The following is a 22,249-nucleotide window of genomic DNA, read 5'->3' on the forward strand; positions in this document are numbered from 1 at the left end:
GAAACGCCGGCCCTGCACCCAACGTTTTAACCCAGGGATAAGGAGGTCCCCATTGGTTGCATGCACTGGCAGCCCCACATCTAGAAACGTCTGTGTGTGCGTGCGATGGATGAAAACGCCGAGGACTTGACTGTGACTTGACAAACACACACGAAAGGACAAACGCTCTCCGCCCCGGGGCAGCTGTACGGACACCGTACGGTAACCGCACGGCCACAGCCCCAGCTCGGCGCGGCGGCCGCTTCACAGCCCGCCCCCACGCCCGCTGCGCTCGGCCCCACAGGGCCGGCGGGCCGCGCGGCGGGGACACCTGCTCCAACGGCCGCCGCGCGCCCGCAGCCCATTGGCTCCGCCGCGGTCAGCTGGCGGCGCGGGGCGGCAACGGCGGCCGGGTCCTGCGCCTCACCGCCTCCCCGACCCGGTACGCCCCGCCGGCGGTCGGGCGCTGCTGGGGGCTGCCACTGCGGCAGATACGTAATTGCTGATGCGTTGTATTTTTTTTTGCTTGAAAATGCGCGGAACCGGGTTCTGCAAGTAACTCACTCACACTCGCGCCCTCCTCGGGGTCAGGGCCCCTGAGGGACGCAGGTCCCTCGGGTAGGGCCGCGCCGCCGCAACCCCGGCCCCGCACCTGCCAGCCCCCGGGCACCCACCGCCGCGGGAGGGGGAGAGCGCGGCCTCTTCCCGCCCGGCCCGGCCGCGGAGCTACGGCTCGGGAGCGCGCCGGGCCCGCCAGCCAGGCTGCTGCCGCCGCCGCCAGCCCGCTTTCCAACCCCGCCTGCCCCGCGCCGCTGCCACCCGCCGCCGCCCAGCGCGGCTTCTCCGCCCCGCCCCGGCCGGGGCCGAACGCGGCGCGGGGGGGCTGGGAGTCCCGCCCGCACGGGCGCGCACGGACCGGCGCAGAGAGCCGGACACACACGCAAACACACACACACACACACACACACACACACACGGAAGTGCACACCGAGCTGGCCCGCGGCCCGCCGCCCGCCGCCGCCGAGGCCGCCCCGGCGCAGCGTGCAACATGGCGCTGGTGCCCTGCCAGGTGCTGCGCGCCGCCATCCTCCTGTCCTATTGCTCCATCCTGTGCAATTACAAGGCCATTGACATGCCCGCGCATCAGACCTATGGAGGCAGCTGGAAATTTCTGACCTTCATAGACCTGGTAAGTGCCCCCGGCGCCCGTGGCCCTGCCCCCTCCCTCGGCCTGGCCGTTGAACGGCAGCGGCGCCCGCGCGGGAGCCCTCGGAGGCGGCGGCCCTGCTCGACGGCAGCGCCATGAGGTGACCTTAAAGTGGGGACGGCGACATGTTGTGACTCCAGGGCCGGCCGTGAGAGGAGGCAGCCGGACACCGCGGCAGTGGAGCTGGGTGGTTTGAACGGAGAAAGACACGGACAAAGCCCAGGGACTGCTGCCTGAAAGCGGCCGTGGGGAAGGTGCGCCTCACGCCCTGTCAGCGCGGTGCTGGTACTGTGTTTCGCCTTTTATAATGGATGACAGTGAACATCAGAACCTGCTGGTCCCAGCATTTGGCTCCCATGTGCTGTCAAAATAGAAAACATGTCCTGGTCCCTTTGGCCCGTCCAAGGAATCCATCCCCAACAGGTGCAAGTGTGTGAGAGTGACACAAAGAATGCTGGGCAACATAGCTTGCCGGATCCAGTTCGTTTTGGTTGCAAATGTGTAAACGAGCCTAGGAAACAAAAGATGTTTCCTTTCACTTCTCTTCATAAGGGCCCAGATCTGGAACAGTCACAAGCATGCTGGCCTGCTGGAAAACACCAGGTGCTGGCCGAGGGCTGGTTTTGCCCTGGGCTTCCTAGCCTTGCTGCCTCCACCACAGTGTTCCCCTAGTGCAGGTGGGAGGAGAGAGTGCAGGAGGAAGAGAGGAGATGCGAGGAGAAACCTAGTTTCTGGTTCAGAAATACGATAGCCAACTTACACCTAGTACCTAGATCAAAATAGGGTTTTTTTTCTTTGGATCCACAGTGTAAATAGGTGAGAAATTTTGTGGTTCCTACTGAGTTACAGAAAAGTCCCAAAATGCAAGTATTTCAGTGCTTCCCAGTGATAAAACCTCACCGAGAACCTCACTGTAGATTCACAAGTATTGCTACTATTGCCTACACACTTCATATCCAGTTAGTAGGTTGAGTTTGTGAGTTTGGAGATGAAACTTAAATGCTATTAACCTGGCAGGTCAAGTGTGCAAATTTCTGTATCATAATTAAGGTAAGGGTCACTGAGGTCTATATTTTATTTGGAAAGAAGAAACACCATATTTTGCATTTAGCTGGGATAATTTTCATGTTGGGTGCAAAAATTTATTGGACCTCAGGATCCACAGCCATAACTGGTACTTTTGCTGCAATTGTAAAAGGGTATCTTAAGGTCTGATGTTTTTCTAGAATCTATTTGTTTTTCCTTTTGGGCTACTGAACAATACTGTTAGTAATATTAATTGACAGAAGTTAGCATCAAGTCCTAGTAAGTTAGAGGGGAGCTGTTGACTTTAGTGTCAGTTGAATTGGAAGTGAACCAACTAAAGCTAAAAGCAAATGATCTTGTCTTTGTGTCTTCTTCACCTTTTTCTCTGTTTTCCTAGCCCTGACAGTTGCTTGAGGATTAACTGAACTAAGGCTGTCATACAGTGAAAATGACATTTGACAGTACATGATATTCGTCACTTCCCAAAAATTACAGCCTGCTGTCTGTGACAAGTTCATGTGGACTTTCCCATCAGAGCATGCACATAGTTCAGGCTACTTCTGTCATGGCCCAAAAGGTCAAGGTGAATATGCAGTGCTTTCTTAAATGTCCAAAACAGTTATCAACTGCAGCTAGTCATTTCTGGCCTTTAGCTAATAGTTGTCATGTGTTTCTCATAATCAAGTCTGATATTTGAGAAAAGATTATCAATTCCTTATAGTCTTCAAGCCTTCCAAATAACACACAATTCAATGACTTGAATGCTTTTCTCAGTGAGTAGCCAGCACATAGACCCCTCCACTTGTTGACAGTATTTATTTACATCCAAATGGCCCTGGTAGCATCTTACCTAAGCAGATCTATCTTTCTGTCTCCTGGGACAACTGGGAGACTTGAAGAAACAGAAAGTGTTAGATTCCTGATAAGCTCTTCCATAAGTTCCAGTTTCCTCAACCATGTGCAGTGTTCCTGTGTCAGTCACATTCAAAGGCTGTCTAGACAAAATATCATCAATGCCAGAGTCTTGGCAGACGTGTGTTCTTGCTACAGATTGTACCTCTGCAAGCAGAGATTTCATCTTTAACATCACAGACACACGTAGAAGTTCTTTCTCTTTCCAAAAGCTGCTACCAGTTTTTGAGAAAAGCGAGTTTGTGACTTGAATCTGAAAACTAATTTGGATTTTTTTTTCATTTGTCCATTTGTAAAGTAGCATTCATTTCCAGTCTCAGCATCAATAAATCTCTTGGAGATTTAGGTAGCTGGCTTTGGAGAGGTGCTTTGTGAAATGATTAACAGTTCTCTGCAGATACTATAATTTTGAATCAAATTAGGAAAAACTGCTAGTTTGGACTCTAAAACACAAGACAGTATTCTGAATGTATGCATTAATGTTAACAGTAGACTTACAGCTCTCACACTGTTTATGGAAGTTGAGCATTAAGAAGTTGTTTAATACAAAGCTAAAGACTATAATAACCCTGTCCATCCATATTATTTTGGATGTTCGTACCTAAGTAAGATTTTCTTGGATGCCAATATTCATGCTTAATCTCTCCTGTCCTTGAATTAAGAAAGAAAATAAATGCAACTGATTACTTCTTTTAATTGCTGTCATTCTGATGACTGACTTTTTTTTTTCAGTTGTGAGTGTGGTGGCAAGCAACATTCCCTAAAACAGCCATGTGAATGGAATATTTTTCTGGTTTATGAGGCAATGTACTGGCAGTATGTTTTGCCATTCTACTGGTGATGCTCCTGACTGTTGCTACTTCAGACTTTCTCTCTGGTGTGTAGAGGTGGTAGATACTTACCCTGCTTATTCAAAAGATGATAAAGATACCTGCCTCGTAGCTGTGGATTCAAAAACACTTCAGAAAAGAGAGCAGTATCCTTTTTGTCATTTATAGAGTGGGAAACTGAGGTACAAAGAAGTAAAGAGTTGCTGCCAAGATCAGTCAGTGGGCCCAGTAGATCAAATTATTGAACTGAACAGAGGCTAGTTCAAAACTACAACATATTGCTTTCATTTAGCCTCATAACACAAACCAAGCACCAAAGTTAGTTCCTGTGAAAATGGCGAAGAACCAAATTGAGACGGGATATTTCAAGAGATTTGCCTGAAATTTCTTGTATAGCTGCCTTTGTTAGACTCAGATTCACAATTTTGTGCTTTAGTAGTGGACTGCTGCAGGACTGCACTGTCCTGTGCCACAACTGATAAGTTAATTGTTGAGCCTCATGGTTGAAAGTTAAGTTAGAGTGAAAATGATACCTGTACAAAATGGAAGGAAAAAGAAATAGAATTTGTATTCTGGAATAAAGTGGAGCCTGTGGGTGCTGAAAGACGACTAGTTCTACTTTCTGCATTTGGGTGTGTGTGATGATTAGCAGAAAAGTAGCCTAGGGTTAAAATAAGTATGTATCTCTTTAGTAAGGGGTGCGCTGGTCTAGATAGCTTCTAGTTTTCGTTGTGTAGTTTCTGTAAAAACCTTGTTCTTCAAGCTAGAGTAAACCAAGATACTATTGCACATTCATATGCATAAGTACTGTTTGGGATTTTTTTTTTTTTTTTTAATCTTAAGGTCTCTCTGATAGGCTGAACAGGCTAGTTACAGAGACAAAAAGCAAGGCTAGATTTTTGGAAGCAGTCTCAAGTGTTATGTTTTATGATTATGATTAATGGTCCTATTTTGAATAACAGAGTATTGATGTGGGTATTCATACAACTCAATTCAGGGCAGCCAAAACTAGAGAGGAATTGATTTTGCTCATATATAAATCTGCTTGGCTTTATACTTTTATTACTCCTTTGAAAGAAATAGAAGGTTGTCATATATGAACTTTTTTTATGTTGTCTGGCAGATTGAGTTCTACAAAAAAAACCAGGTGTAAGCTCTGTTCCTGGCACATTTTTTTGCTAGTACATGTTGTATTTGTTCTGCAGAAGATGCCTTTAGGTTTAATTTGATTAAGTTTAAATAAGTCATCAGAACATAGTTTGTTTCTTGTCTTCAGAAAATGTCAGAGGGGCATGTGGACTAGAAGCTAGAGTTGGTAAGAGTTGTTATTTACTTTTTTGGTGTATTTATTTAGTTATTATATGAGATAGTTACTAGACAACAACAAAAAAAAAGATAGGAGCTTAACAGCATAGCTAAAAATAAGAAGTGATTTGTGCCCAGTTTGGATTTCATTGTGCTGATAGCAAATAAGATGACCAGAAGATGTCAGAGGCCAGAAGATTCAGAATTAAGGAATAGTAAACTGTGCCATTGGTGCAGTATCTGAAGTTGAGCAAGTTTCATTGCTAACTGTATGGGTTAAACTTACCACAACACAGAGGATAAAAGTGGAAACAGATTCCACAGTTTATGGAATATAACTATGACTCTTTTCCAGGATTTCCTTTAGTAAAATGAATTTCACCTTCTGCTTTCCTCTTTCATCATCTGTAGAGTTGCTCTGATATTCAAGTATTTTATGGCTTTTGGGTGAAAAGATTACGGAAGTGTGAAATACTATTATGTATTATTCCCAGAGGTAATGCATCACTATGTCTAAATCAGTGTTCTTACTGTAACAGAGAATATAGTCAAAGGAGTAAGAAAGTAAGGAATTGCCTTTTGAGGAATAACAAGGTGAAGTTTCTTAATGGTGCTTAATGTATTTGAGAGAAAAGGCAACGATATACGTAAGGGAGCCTTTTAATAGGTGTGTGTTTTGGAGCTTTCTTTTTCCCTGTCAGGCCGTAAACATGTCAGAGAAACAGTTATGTATAGTGCTGTCGATGCAGTAATAAAAACATGATAGTATCACCGCTTCTTATTGATAGACCCAGTTTTCCATTTAGTTTTGGTAGTGCTATTACAAATTGAGTGGAATTCGAGCACGCCATTGAAGAGCTCCATTTTCACATTGCGTTAGCAAGTGTTTTACAATTGGACTTAAATATGTTGAACATTTAATTTGGGAATTCTTAGGAAAGTTATGGCTGTCTTGAAATATTTGTGTTGGCAGTAGGGTTGGCTGGGGAAAGGAGGAGACTGGAACAGTGGACAAATTGGGATCACTTGCTATGATGATAGATTTAGCTAATGTTGGTAATATTATTTTATAACTTGGAGTATGTAAGTAATAGGTAATAGTGCTATGTTTTAAACCAGTGTAAAGTCTGTAGAGTTCTGCCAGTACAGTTTCAAATGATGACAGCTTCAAGAAGTTGGGTTAGTAGTACTCTTTCTATTCCTCTTTGAAAAAAATCCTTTTTTTGTTCTGTTGCAGTTGAATGATTTTCTTTGCAGTTTTATTATAGTGGTAGGGATAACTCAGATAATCTTATATGCCTCCGTAGGGAAAAATTGTTAAATATTTTAAACAATTAGTTTAAACAAGGACCGCTCATCTAGTGTTCTATGTTAGTGTTCTGTGCTGAGGTTAAAGTTGTGGTTCTGAGCTGTCCTTATTTGTTGCAAATAACAAAATATTTAATCGATATATTTTTGATCTTATCAGTGTATTTGTGTTATCTTAATGAGGCCATATAAGCTTATACAAGAAATAAAATTTGAGAGATCGACCTTCTTAAGTTGTAGCAAAGATCTGTATAATCTATCAAGTAATATTCCTAACTAATACAGAAAATTGCAAACTTAGTGTTTTAAATTAAGTTTTTTCTAATAAAAATCAAATTCTACATGAATCTTTGCAGTTACATCAATGTGAGGATGTACAAAGACTTGTAGGGTAGAAATCCTTGTAAGCAGTTAATTGTTTTGTCCTTAGACTGGAAAAAAACCCACCTTTATCACTCTCTGTGAAAATGAAATGCTCACATGATAAAAATCTTTTACTCATGATGTGATGGAAAATTCAAATGTGCCAATATGCCACTGTAGAACAAATTATGAAGTTGTTTAAACCTATTAATAGAAAAAAAACCCCCTTTATGAGGTTACAAAACCCTGACATTCCACTGAAGTAAGTTTGCAGTTTTGAACAAAGTGAAACCACAATAACATGTAGTAAAACAAAGTTGCAGAAATAGGCAATTCTGCAGTGTATTAAACATGTTACAGTGTAGATTCATTACAAGGCATTATGCTGAGTGTGTATTTACCTGAACAAAGCAATAAAAGAGAAATATCTCAGATTCCTTCCATTACATGCAGTCTTTTCTGTGCTGCCACTTTCCATATCTAATAATTGGAGTTGTCAATACTGGCCTATCCTAATGCGGTATTTAGAAATAATTTTTCTAATTGTGCAACTTTAATACAGACTCTGATGTTGGGAGGAGCTCATCATGGGTGGAGAATTCCGTGTAATTTGGAGTTCTAGTTGCTCATGCAACTCCAGTCAGTAAATGTTGAAAAGATCAACACCAGTGACAGACTTGTATGGTTTCTGCAGAATTCAAGAGTGAAGCAAATACTAGTGTGTAATAAGTTTTCATTGGACATTTCTATATTTGAAACAAAAGTGATATTATTGCTTGCAATACACACATGAAAAATATAAAATTCCTCTCAGTGTAGGTTTTTTTTTTATGTATTTGAATCTGAGGCCTGATCTTCTCACCTTGCATGTCCAGGTATATACATGGCATATGAGGTAGAAACAAAATTGACAATGCCTTTGCTTATTTTAAACACCAAAGTGAAGCACAAATTCCTTGTTCACTGTTTGAATGGGTGAATATGGAAAACTTTCTCTCTTCTAATGAAAGTTTTTTCAAATTTTGCCTTATTTGCCCGCATTTGTTTGAACAACTACATTTTCCCCATACCATATTTTCCAAAGCTCTGAATTTATGATTAGTTTTCAAAGCCTTACAGCCTTTGTTCTGTCACTCTCACTATATATGATGCAAGATTTTTTCAACTCGACGTAGTTAAATTTGCTACTACTGAAAAAACTGTGTTTAACTTGAGTGGATGGAAAAGTTAACCGAAATCTGAAGAAAAAACAAAAATCAGTTGGAAGCTGAAGTAAAACTTCCAGCCTTTTCAGAGAGGAAGAAACTAAAGTAAATTAAGATTTGTAAACACATTTTGGTAAGACTTAACAAGTCCCTCTCCCAATTAAAAGTGATTAAGCAGTTAGAGGATTTTCATCTTACATCCTCTTGGCATATAGTTGGCATTGCTTGTTGGGATTTTTTGCAGTATACTGCAAAATTTAGAGATTTTGTTTGTTGGGATCTGGCTAAGCTCATGTGAAATGCTAGGAGAAAATCAGAATCTGATTTTCATTTGTGTGAGGTCTCCTGGCAACTTAGGTAAGTCCATGCGATTTTCCCTCTAGAGTTTGAAAGCAACATTTGAATGGCTCTAGTTGCACTCCCTGGACATCTTGTCTTGCCTCTGCCCTTGCAAGCATCCTGTTTACAATAGGATTTCCAAACAAATACTTGCCAAAGGGTGCAATTATATAATAATTTCCACTTAAATCTGTGTGCAACTGGCATAGCTCGGGTATTTTTGCCACAGTTGTCTGTCAGGTTAGTTATCTGAAAGTATGTGGGGACTCTACAGTATAGCTTAAATCAAAACTAGTACTGCTGGATTTTTACTAGCTGAATGTTGGGTGTCCCAGTAAAGATAAACTAGAGTAGAATACGCAGAGGGGCAGAATGTCACATCCCTTTCTAATTCCTTGCTGACTTGTAAAGCAAAGCATAAGGAGTGGTGGGGTTTTGCAATGAATTAGTTTAACAAACAATTTAAGAGGGCTCAACAAATGCTGCTAGACACTTCAGACTGTTTTGAGTTAGTTATGCAGGGACTTAGTAGAGAATTTCAGTTTTACTCTGTTAAGAATTTATTGGCTTATTTTTTGTTTTGAGCAGTACTGCCTGTATTTGTATATTTTTAAAAATCTACTTCTTTGTGTACCTGAGGGTAAATTTACTTCCCCCTGCCCCCCTTCTCTGTTTGCCTATATTTTATTCAGGTGTCTTGAAGCTTTCTGGTCCTGGCAACACATAAGTAACAAATTGTTATTTATTATTATTGCTAGTATTATTAGAATTCAGCAGGAGTGGGAGTTCCACGTGCAGAGCACAGGTGGCATATGTTCCTAAATGTACTTGATCAGATGCAAAAGGAAGAAAAAGATACTGCTGACTTTAAATGCTGCTATATAAACTGATAAAATGCATGAACGCAAAAGGGGTGTTTTCTCTGTGAGATGCTTAACAAGCTTGTGACTGAAGTGGTGGAAGCACTTTGTACAGCTGATGTTCATCGCTGTGTGATGCTGAGGTACTGCAATAGGACACTTGACTCTAGAGAAGATGCAAGTTGTTCATGGTCAATTCTTGCGCAGGCTCAGCTCTGTAAAGCATGCAAGCAGAGAAGGTGGGAGAGAAAAGGAAGATCCAGTAGATGACAGCATTTTGTACCTGGGGTGAGTAAGTGAAAGAGTGCCCCATGCTGATCAGCCTTGTGTTGCAACAAACTGGTATTTGGATATTTGGCTGCTGGATATGATGACAAAGTGAGGGTAAACAAGGAGTGGAGATACAAAATGGCTGGTATTTCTCAGCTGAAACAGCATGTGTTAGCTCCCTCAGACTTCTTCCCCTTCCTTGTCTTCTGCCCCAATTCTTCCTCCCACACGCCCACACAGTCTGCCCGTACACCACCTCTCACTCACTGGGGGCACAGCACCACTTCCCTGCACATAACTTGTTTGGCTTAGCATACTTCTGCTCAGCGGAGGGTGCTTGCAAACCTTTGTCCTTAGTTAGAAGCCATATGCACTGACAGATGCAGAGGTCCTCATTTGCTGTTCACTTAAGCTTACAAACAAATTGAAACTCCATGCTGTGAAAACTTTCTTGACCCGAGTTTATTTGTTATAACTGTGTTCCAAGAACTGTGAATTTGCGTGTGCACTAGACACAATTATCTGCATTCCTGTAGGTCTCAGGAAGTGAGTCCTAAGAATGCGTGAGTCATGAAGGAAACCTCTGCTGTGTGGACCTTCTGCACAGCACTGTGTTTTTAAACTGGACGTTCAGGAGGCTGAAAGGGACTTGGGGTGTTTGTAGGTGGATGCGCATCTTTGTGTACATGTTTGACATAATAGTTATTTACTTATACTGCACATAAAATATAAAACAAAAATTATCAAACTGTTAATAAAAGCTACTGTGTTCTTTAGTCTCTCTATACGCTGTGCACATCTAAGGCTAAATTGGCTTGCTACTACTGAAGTCAGTTTAGGTGACCAAATAATGAACCATGGGTAGAAGATTACAGTGATTTGAGGTACCAGATGCTGTTAAGTTTTTGAGTGTCAAAGAACTTTAGCTAACAAGAGAGAGCAGACAGCTTTCAGGTCAGCTGTCTCATGACCTACCATGGCTAGAAAGGGATATTCTTGTATTTATTAAGAAGCTAATGGTTGTTACTAATTCTAACATATGATTTTAGAAGATTAGTATTCAAATCTCCTTGACTTAATGCTGGTATAATTTCAGAAGCTAAACACAACTAAATTTCCAGGAATTATATTCTGTGCTATTAAGTCATATGCCATTTCAGGCTAAGTTTTTGGGTTGGTTTTTTTTTTTCCCTCATGGTTTGGGGCAGAAGCTACTAAAATGATATTGCCAAATTAATTTGAAGCTATTTTGTTCCCCATTAATTATAAGGCTGAGTTAAAGTTGTGAGATGTATTTCATGAGGATGTATTTTAGAAAAGGGTGGAAGGATCTCTTGTTACCTCAGAGATTTGAGCCAGCAGGATCTGAACTTCTTGATTTTAAAATTCAACATACTACATATAAGCAAAACATGAATGTCTTTGAGGGTGTGCAAGGGAGGATTCTGTTCATCCACTACTTGCTTTGTGAATGAAAGTGCTCCCACTTTGCCCTGATCAATTTGTGCCTCCTATCACCTAGTCAGGCTCCTCAGTTACAGGTTGCTGTTAGCTATCACTGTATTTTCTGTCCTTTTTTCCTTATAGGAATCTACCTGTGCAACATCCTCTTCCCCATTCCCTCTAATCTTTCCTTACCCAGCACAATCTCCTTCATCTTTCAGCTCTGTATCCCAGTTCCAACTGCACACTCAGTCCTCTTCCAGAAGCCCCTGTTTTCCTGTCTAAGTGCTGCTTTTCTTGTCCCTGTAGTACTCCTTATACTATTTTACCACCATTCACACGTACTGTCTTTTCTGCCAGTGCATTCACTTGCGTTGTCTTCTGCAGCCTCACCCTGTCCTTCCCAAATACCAGACCTACTCAATGTCATTCTCTTGTCTTTTTAAAGCACCTTGTGTAAAACCAAAACAATGAAGAACCAGTTATCTTCCATCATTTTGGTGTGGTGGTAGCCTTAAAGAAACCACTTCTGAAATTATGTTGTTACTTAAGACTCTTAGCTTTGTTTTCTGTTTTTGAACAAGTTTTTAAGCATCCTGGTTACAGGAAAAAGCTCCCATAAGTGTTAAGCAGAATGGATCATGATCCTAATGTTTATTATGGTGTTAAAATCTTACCACTTTTTGGTGGTCTACCATTCAGTTTTTATGGTAAATTTTCCAATTCAGAAGCAGGTCCTTGATAGAAATTGATGTTTAAGTTGAAAAATCGAAATAATGTATGGAATCAGCAATCAGTATTTATTCAGACATTTTCCATATTTTCTTCTTTTTTTGTAATTTATGTATTTTAAATGAGATACTGAAATTATTTAAATTGTATTTTGTATTTCCTAATAAGAAAACTTACGATAATCGTTGTTAGCTTTGAAACCTACTGCGTTCAGTGAGGTGAACAAAAATATTTTTAAACATTGCTTAGCTTGTTGGCTATTACTGTGATTACTAGAAGCAGCTTTTTTTTTAATGAGCGCATATATAAGTTCTTACTCCTTGTTTGTATGGGTGGACTGGGAGGGCATGCAGGCACACCTGTTGCAATTTAGAAGCAGGGAAAGAGAGAAATCTGCGTTTCATAATAGTAACTTTCTACTCAAACCTACATGGAAGCATATTCATTCTATTCATTCTTGCTAGGGGTTGCTAGATACAGTGGCCTGATTGATAGAGATGAGCCTGCAGTGGCTCCGTGTCCCCGGTAGCAGGGCTAAACGTGTGCCCAGTAGGCACACACAAAAACAGAAGTGTAAAATCAGATTGCTAAAATGGAAGTCAGTACAAATAAAATTCTGACTGGACTGGATGACTTAGAGTCAAGAATGTCTTTTAAGGTAATGTCAGCCAAATGATGGCTGGAACAAGGAGCGCTTAACATACAATTCACCTAGGGTCTGTAGCCTGCCTGTTTAGCCTTCCTGTGCCAAGCACAGGAGTGGGCTGCAGGCTGGATGCAGGGTTCTGATGGGAGCACTTTGGTCTTGATGCCCCTTTTTGCAAAGAGTTTGGCCCTGCCATGGGGTTTGATCTGTGTGGCATGCCATTGGAACCCATGCTCACAACTGCCTCATGATAAAATGTCACATGAAATCTGCGGATCTTGCCAGGGTCTTTATTAGGATACTTGGACAAAATTACATTACAAAAGAATCAGCCATTGCAGTGAGAAAGAAATATTCAGAAATATTTTGCCAGTTGTATTAATTGAGAACTTGTTTTATTATCCTTTAGCAAGGGCAAGACCAATGTCACAAGAGCAACATAATACTGAAAGTTGCGACTTAATCATAAATGTTACCTTTATTTCATAGGAATTGTACCTATGCTGTGTTAGACAGTGAAAGCAAACCTGAATTTGAAATACAAAAGTGACTCAGGACGGGATGTGATAAAAAGTCAAATCTATAAACAACTGTTTAATATCTTCTTTTTTATTTTTTAGTTAGGTACATCGTGATTGCAGGGATTAATAAATATTTTGAAGAAGTAACCAAATAATAATAATAATATGGTAAAAGCAAAATCCATTTTTGGACGATCTTTCCCTCTTTGACCTGGTATTTTGTATGTCTTGGATCTTGTGCTCAATGAATGTGACTAAACAGTGTTTCCAAGACAAAGAAGTGCAATGATAGCAGTAAACCTGATGAGATGCTTGTTTGCGTGGTGTGCCTGTATCTTAGCGGTGTATTTTCAGACAAGATCTCTTTGGCTAGGTTATGGTGCAGACAGCCCTAAGCCCTTGTTCTGAATTGCTCCCGTGTATTCTGTACCTTTCAGGGTGCTGGCTTCAAGTGTATATATCTTGTGTGAGAGAAGACGTAGCCTTGATATTCAGAATTCCATAGAGTAAACTGACCTTTTTAAAGGACTCTTTTTAAGCCAGGTAGATTGGGATTCAGCATTATGAATCAGACCTGGAACAGCCCCATCTTTTATTAATATAATGTCTCCTGATTTACTGCAGGAAGCCAGTGAAATGATTAAGTGTACCAGCAGTCTGCATAAAATGCCTGGGTGACCTCCAAAGCACTGTGACAGATATCAGAGAAAAATTTTGAAACCTGTATGATCAGCTTATGGAAAATCAAGGCCATATCTCAGTTTATTGGAAATGCTGTTAAAGTAGGAAGACAAGTAGTGGCTGCAGAGTGGCAGAAGATCTAGGCCACATCTCTTTCCATATGACCTAAAATTAATCAGTACTCTGGGCAGAAAGTATCTTTCCACTGGATTTTGCTTTGCAGTTTTTCTTCTTGGTGGTCTTCCCGAAAGAAAGCATAGGTAGATAGTATAAACAGCTGAAGAGTGCCTATTCCAACTAGCCAATCTGGTGTGTTGTCTTTATGGATGCTTGTTTTTTTTACCATCTCCTTCTTTCTCCATGTTCCAAGAAAGAAGCAATGCACATGTAGATGGAGATCTTCAGATTTCTCTTTAGGACAGAATTAATAAATCCTGGTAGCAAGTATCTTAGTAAGAGTAAAATTGCTCTGTAGTGCCATTGTACTTTTTATTGTAAGATCTCAAAGCACTTAGGAAATATTAGCTAACTAAGCCTCACAACATCTCTCTACATGATTTAAACCAAATGCAAGCCTAGCATGCAAGACACTGAAGTTGGCTGGACATATAATCATTAAAATCCTTAAGAAATTATCTTAGTTGTGTCATCTATATGTTAAAATACTGTTAATCTCGGGTGGTCCAGGAGATGATTTGTGGGACAGAGACTGTCCATAGGTTACTCCTATTCAGCCTTTGGGGTTTTTTTACAGGGTAGGGTGGGGCTTGAATTGGGACTGGCTGTTCAAGCAACACTGTCCAGATAATGGAACATCACCTTCAGTCTGCCCCATCTCACCCAGTGACTCACTTGCTGCTAGTGTTGTCTGCAGAGAGATGGGAAGTGTGTGGACATTGCCATCAGGTGTAAATGAAGGCATGTGCTACGCCTTGGTGTAGCAGAAGCAACCTGACGCCATGATGGCTCCAATTTTGGCCTCACCATCTTCTGCTCTCCCAGATAAGAGCCATATCCTGTCTTGGCCTCAGCCCTTCCCAGTGTTGCAACAGGCACTATCCTCAACCCATGCCTACTCAGCTGTTGCAGAGCAAGAAATGGGAAGAGGCAGAGTGCTTGCTTGCGTGTTGGATGTAGGAAGATGCATTTGATGGTATAGGAAGGGTGAACTGAGTCCAGGCGGCTGATGAGGGAGAAAGGAGGAGAAACAGCTATTTAAATGGTAGAATGTAGGCAGCTGCCATGAGTGCAGAGTGGGTGGTTGCTGCAGCAGAGCATCAAGGGAGAGCTGACATTCAGGAGAAAAAGAGGAGACCCCAGACCAGAGGGGATTATTGCCATGTTTCTGGACAGAAGGAGGTGTACCTGCACTGTGTAGCACATGCAGCATAAATGAAGAATCTCTGGGAAATGTTGAACCTCCTGGGTGTATACTGTGAAGTTAATCCCTGTGTGAGCAGTAGGTGTTTATCCAGAAGAACCAGGCATTCAGCAGCCTGGACGAGAACCATGAATCCTCACATGCTGCCTGGAGACAGTTTCTAGCTGGAAAGAGGGAAAAATGAATGTAGGGTAGCTCTAACCTGTGCAGTGAACATGTAGGTTAGCATGGGGGCTTCCACCCACATGACCTACTTGTGGAACAGCTTCCTTTCTGAAATAAACAGCGCGATATCGTCCATGCCTGTTTGAGTAGGACGTGTATTTCTGTTGGCTGGGAGAAAGGAAGGTACAGTTGTCAAGCCCATATGGAGGCTCTGAAATATGCATGTGGCAGCTGTGTGTGGGAAGAATGACTTGAAGTGTGTTGAGGAGGAGGAAGCTTGTTTACCGTGCTACTGTCTTCATGTAGCTGTGGAGTTGAATGGGGAGAGAAATGAGGAATGTGTTTCATGTTCAGGATTTTTGCTTCACTGTGCCTGACATTTTTTTCTCCAATATTCATTATTTGTTTGAAAATTCATAAATGATCAGTGAGTTGCAGTGAAGGAGATTGCAAAGAAGTGACGTCAGTGTTTCGCCAGTCCCACATCCTCATGGAAAAAGGCCCAGTTTTTCTGAGCTGGGCCATTCTGCCTGAAGGGTCCTTCTCGAAAGCTGGGCTGAGGTGGCTGTATGCACACTTCGGAGAGGAACACGTTCTGGCAGCCTTCCCAATCCTGTATTTTGTGTGTGCCCTTCTTTATTACATGTTTTGTAGTCTGTGGTTATGTAAACAATTTAGCCTGCATACCATTGTTATTTGTGTGTCAGAGCCCTGTTTCATTGCTGCTGTTGCTGCTGGTTGGCAGTGGTGCTTGAGGGGTGGCCGACGGGCGCAACTCAGCTGAGAGACAGTCATGTGCAGCTCACTCTCTTCCTCCTGGGGAAACGGGAGCAGTCACGGCAGCAGTCATGGGCAGATTGGTGAGGCCTCACAGCTAAGCCCTGTCTACGGGCAGCCTACAGCCTGGTTCCTGGGTGCCTGCCTTGGCGCAGGAGAGTGGAGTTGGGCTGCATGCCTTTCTCTCCCTGCTGGTGAATGCAGCACGCGGTCGCCAAGCCGGGGCAGCCCATGAGGAGGTTTCATATGAGCAGAGTGCATCACCCTCTTTCAGAGAAAAAAGCAATGCCAACCCTAGCCCAAAGGTTTTGAGATACATAAGAGAGAGTATACATACATGTACTTATGATTATGTATAAAAGAACAGAGGACACGGGGGATACAACAAAAATTATTGTGCTGGCATGATGAAGTGGAACGTGTCAAGTTTATTTACAAACTCTTTTGGGTTTTGTATTTTTTTTAGATTTATGTTTTAAGTTTACAATTTTCAGTCATCTCATTAGTTAACACTTTTCTGTGGGGAGAATAAGAGTTTATGGCTTACTCTTTTTCTCACAAGAATATTTTCCAAGCGTGTTTTTTAATGAGTACATTTTTCACGTTCTCATCCCAGAGCATGAAATTAATCTTTTCTGAATAATTTCCTAGTATCTCTTTCTGTGGCCTGAAAAGGTCTTTGACTTAATTAAAGAAAACTGGTCTAAAAAGACAGACTGAAGATGTAGAGTCATCTGCTAAAAGAATATCAAAAAGGCATGAGTGAACCCTCACAACAAACTTCTAGAGTCAGAGTCAGTTTGGGGTGTCAGCTGTTTTACTCTGCGCTGCTGCTTGGTTCGTCCTGCACTGGACCCAGCACTGGAAGACTACCGTTGCTCTTTACACTCAGATAAGGTATATCTGCTTCCGCAGAAAGGCAGTTAAATGTAGAAGATAGCTTCCAGATACACCTAATTTTGAGAGTAGCTGCCATTTTAATCTGTAATCATATGACAATGACTTCCAAATTTTTATCATTTGAAAATCTACATCCTAAATGATTTATCTGATTTGAGCTTTAAGCTTACAGCAATCAGACCTACTTCCATTATAGACAACCTTCCTTTCCTCATCGTTTTTTGATGGGTCTGTGGACAAACCATACTTTGGACCTTTTCCATTCACCAAGTATATCCAAGTATTTTGTAAAGAACTACAGCAACAAAAGGAAGTAATATTGATACTCATGCTTAATCTGACTGTTCCGCAGCTTTGTTTTTGTCTCACCTCAACTGTGACATGGGACAACAATGTAAAGAGTCAAACTTAGTGCTCATCAAATGTTTCATATGGCCAGTTCTCAGGAAATTAACTAAATCTCTAAAAGCCAGTTTTCCTGAAGTCATAAAAGGAACTGAATTGATCAAAGTGTAGAACCATCAAAAAGGAAAATTTACAAGTGTTTGTTTCTGTGTTGGACAAACACAACATCTTTATAACATTTCATACAGAAGATGTTTCTGCAAATGGAGTGTGAAAAAATTACCCGCTTAATTACTAGTAAACAATCATGGCAGCAAAAGAATTTTAGGTGTTTTTATTCTGGATTAATCATATTCCCTATTTGCTTCTTACAATTTTACTCTGAAAATTATGCTAGTTTTATTGTTCTACTCTCTTCCAAATGAGGATTTATCTTCATTAGTGCTTAAAATTCTGTGCATTCTTCATGCACTTTTAAGGCTTCTAGCTTTCATCTTGTGTTGCCATTTACATCTTAGTAAAACAAGTGCACATCCTTATCTTTTAATATTGCTAACATCTTATCTTCACTTTGTATATAGATAAGGTTAAAGACATAGAAAGTCAGAGAAAGACTGGATGAAATCTTTCTTCCATGAAGCAGAAGCTGATCAGAAATACATGTTTAATCTGGTAAATAGACAAACTGAAGCATGGAGAACACTCTTGTAGTTTTATAGTGCATCTTTTCTGCTTGTTGCCAGGATGCGTAACTGAAAATTATTTTTTTCCATGGTAGACTTATCATATGGGCAGAGCTTTATCAGCAAGAGGAAGATGCAAATGGTGTTTATTTAGAAGTGTGTATCTATATTTAAGTATGACCTTTCAAAGATGTCTATAAGAGAGGGAGATATTCAGATCTTAAAGAATTTCTGACAAGGGCAAAAGAATTATTTAGTGAGTCTCATCAGTCAGGAGTTTTGACTGTCTTCTTGTTCCAGAATGTCCTGAGCTTTAACATGTCATCACAGGACAGTTAGTAAACTGTCTTCAGTTTATCTATAAAATGTGGCAATAAAATTAGCTGTTGTTGCTTCACTGGGTGATGTCATGAGGTATAATAAAATATGACTTTCCAGTGCTTTGTACCTTGTGCTATGGATTCTAGTAGGTTTCCTTTTCAGTTTCTTTTGAAGTCCTAGCTGTAAGTACTAAAAGATTGTATAGATTTTGCTGTAATACTTACTAGCTGTATTTTTTCTTCAGTTTCTTCAAATAAACCAGTAGTACAATACTGTTTAACTTCACTAGAAAATATTTCTCATCTTAATATGTACAATATGAAGCTAACGTTCACATATTTTATCAAACTTTCTGAACATCAAGGAAAAATTAAAAAATAACCCCACAACAGCTACCTAATTTCACCTGACAGTCCATATAAGACTTGGTTATGGACCTTCAGTGTAACTTATCTGAAAGCCCTTCGTATAGGCTTTGCATATTCATTTCATGCCACATAAAATTAGAAGAAGTGAGATTTTTCAGAAACTTTGCTGCAGTTAAAGTTAGGCAGCTGCAAGCATCAGTGGAGTAGAAAACTCAAAGAACATGACACATACGACTGGAGCGTCAACATGGAGGGGTATAGGCTTTTTAGAAAAGACAGAAAGGGGAGACGAGGAGGGGGTGTCGCTCTCTACGTCAGCAACCGGCTGGAGTGTGTGGAGCTCCACCTGGGGATGGAGGAGGAGCTGACAGAGAGCTTGTGGGTCAAGATTAGAGGATGGGGACGGACAGGGGACGTCACGGTAGGGGTCTGTTACAGGCCGCCTGGCCAGGAGGATAGAGCGCACGAAGTGCTCTATAGGCAGATAGGAGCAGCCTCACGGTCACAGGCCCTGGTCCTCATGGGGGACTTCAACCACCCTGACATCTGTTGGAGAGACAACACGGCAGGGCACAGGCAGTCCAGGAGGTTCCTGGAATGCGTGGATGACAACTTCCTCCTGCAGGCGATAGAGGAGGCGACAAGGAGGGGTGCCATGCTCGACCTTGTGCTCACCAACAGGGAGGGACTGGTGGGGGATGTGAAACTAAAGGACAGCCTTGGCTGCAGCGACCATGACATGGTGGACTTCAAGATCCACGGGGCAGCAAGAAAAATACACGGCAAGCTCTCTGCCCTAGACTTCAGGAAGGCGGACTTCGGCCTCTTCAGGGACCTGATGGGCCAAGTGCCATGGGAGGCGGCCCTGGAGGGAAGAGGGGCCCAGGAAAGTTGGTCCATATTCAAGGAGCACCTCCTCCAAGCTCAGCAGAGGTGCATCCTGATGAAAAACAAGTCGGGCAAAAAGGCCAGGAAGCCGGTGTGGATGAGCAAGGAGCTCCTGGACCAACTGAAAGTGAAAAAGGAAGCCTATAGAGGGTGGAAGTGGGGACAGGTAGCCTGGGAGGACTACAAAGAGGCTGCGCGAGTGTCCAGGGATAAGGTAAGGAAGGCCAAAGCCCTGGCAGAACGAAATCTGGCCAGGGATATAAAATGTAACAGGAAGAGTTTTTATAGGTACGTAGGGGACAAAAGAAAGTCCAGGGTAAATGTAGGCCCCCTCCAGAAGGGAACTGGTGTCCTGGTTACTCAGGACATGGAGAAGGCTGAGGTTCTCAATGACTTTTTTGCCTCAGTCTTCACCGACAAGAGTTCCTGTCCCACCGCCCAAGCTGTAGAAGGTGCAAGCAGGGACTGCGAGAATGAAGAACCGCCCATTGTACTCGAAGAGCAGGTTTGGGATCATCTGAGGAACCTGAAGGTGCACAAGTCCATGGGTCCTGATGAGATCCATCCTCGGGTCCTGAGGGAACTGGCGGATGAAGTTGCCAAGCCACTGGCCATCATATTTGAGAAGTCGTGGCGGTCTGGTGAGGTCCCCGATGACTGGAAGAGGGGGAACATAACCCCAATTTTTAAAAAGGGGAATAAGGAAGACCCAGGTAACTACAGGCCGGTCAGCCTCACCTCTGTGCCTGGCAAGGTCATGGAGCAGATTCTCCTGGAAACCATGCTAAGGCACATGGAGAGCAAGGAGGTGGTTGGTGACAGCCAACATGGCTTCACCAAGGGCAGATCATGCCTGACCAATTTGGTGGCCTTCTATGACGGGGTGACGGCATCGGTGAACAAGGGACGAGCAACTGACATCATCTACCTGGACTTGTGCAAAGCTTTTGACACTGTCCCGCACGACATCCTTCTCTCTAAACTAGAGAGGCATGGGTTTGATGGACGGACCACTCGGTGGATAAGGAGTTGGCTGGATGGCTACACTCAGAGAGTGGTGGTCAACGGCTCGATGTCCAAGTGGAGACCGGTCACGAGTGGCGTCCCTCAGGGGTCCGTGCTGGGCCCGGCCCTGTTCAGCATCTTTGTCGGCGACATGGACAGTGGGATAGAGTGCACCCTCAGCAAGTTCGCCGATGACACCAAGTTGTGTGGTGCAGTCGACACACTGGAAGGGAGGGATGCCATCCAGAGGGACCTTGACAGGCTGGAGAGGTGGGCCTGTGCCAACCTCATGAAGTTCAACCAGGCCAAGTGCAAAGTCCTGGGTCATGGTAATCCCAGGCACAAATACAGGCTGGGCAGAGAATGGATTGAGAGCAGCCCTGAGGAGAAGGACTTGGGCGTGCTGGTGGATGAGAAGCTCAACATGAGCTGGCAGTGCGCCCTTGTGGCCCAGAAGGCCAACCGCATCCTGGGCTGCATCAAGAGGAGCGTGGCCAGCAGGTCGAGGGAGGTGATTCTCCCCCTCTACTCTGCCCTGGTGAGACCCCACCTGGAGTACTGTGTCCAGTTCTGGAGCCCCCAACATAAGAAGGACATGGACCAGCTGGAGAAGGTCCAGAGGAGGGCCACCAAGATGATAAGAGGGCTGGAGCACCTCTCTTATGAGGACAGGCTGAGAGAGTTGGGGCTGTTCAGCCTGCAGAAGAGGAGGCTCCGGGGAGACCTGATAGCGGTCTTCCCGTACCTCAAGGGGGCCTACAAGAAAGATGGGGAAAGGCTGTTCAGTACGGCCTGTTGTGATAGAACGAGAGGTAATGGTTTTAAAATAGAGGGGGGGTAGATTTAGATTAGAAATTAGGAAAAAATTTTTTACGATGCGAGTTATAGAACACTGGAACAGGTTGCCCAGAAAGGTGGTGGAGGCCCCATCTCTGGAAGCGTTCAAGGCCAGGCTGGATGAGGCTCTGAGCAACCTGACCTAGTCAGGGATGTCCCTGCTCCTTGCAGGGGGGTTGGACTAGATGACCTTTGAAGGTCCCTTCCAACCCTAACCATTCTATGATTCTGTGATTCTATAACATTGCATTCTTGTGAGATCCCACCCGGAACGTACTATAGGGTTGAACAAAGGAGGTAAAATAACTGGACATATAATGAGAATGACTGAATCTTGTTTGTGAAGTGGAGTATGTGTGCATCTTGGTTGAAAGCTGAATTGGTGTCAGTTTGCTGGTGATACCAAGTCTTGGAAAGGTCCAGGAAAACATACCATGATGAGGACCTCACCAAAGAATACATAGCATCACTTCAGTGTGAACTGAAAGCTGGATGCAGGATGTCAGTAAGAATTCTTTATATGACTGGGAAACAGTGGACTGTAAAATTACATATAAAAGACAAAACTATTGGTTTCAATGTCTTTGGTTTCATGGAGATAGAAACAGATTTTGAACAGCCACTGGAGAGGTGAGAGGTCAATCTGAATATATTTGGGAAATCAAACAGCAGCTTTAAAAAGCAGTACTAGTATGTAAGTGTGTATGTAAGAACTTCCAGATCTATTTAGACAGTAAAGGGCGATGAAATAACCAGCTACTTGTCTTTTCTCTTTCTGAGTGTCAGTAACATGGCTAATCATGCACCAATAGCTTGTCTTTATTCTAATGAATGAGTTGAGCCTAGCTAGTCTTTGCAGATGTTGCAGTCACAGAATGATCTCCAGTTTTAGAGGGGTGACACAACTTGGACACAATTTGGGGTTTTTTGGTTGTGTCTATATGAACATATA

At 42.8% G+C, this 22,249-nt stretch overlaps 1 protein-coding gene across 1 annotated transcript in view; it reads left to right on the forward strand.

The window, feature by feature from the left end:
* Positions 1-828: 828 nt before the first annotated feature.
* AIG1 (androgen induced 1) overlaps positions 829-22,249 on the forward strand; it is a 127,778-nt gene continuing 106,357 nt past the window's right edge. Inside the window, exon 1 of the mRNA XM_086744144.1 lies at positions 829-1,168. Coding sequence (XP_086600270.1) covers positions 1,028-1,168 — 141 coding nt within the window. The 5' untranslated portion in view covers positions 829-1,027. The remainder of the gene's footprint in view (positions 1,169-22,249) is intronic.

This window comes from Chlamydotis macqueenii, chromosome 3 (genome assembly GCF_036417535.1).
Source record: "Chlamydotis macqueenii isolate bChlMac1 chromosome 3, bChlMac1.mat, whole genome shotgun sequence".
In the NCBI taxonomy this organism is placed as follows: Eukaryota; Metazoa; Chordata; class Aves; order Otidiformes; family Otididae; genus Chlamydotis; species Chlamydotis macqueenii.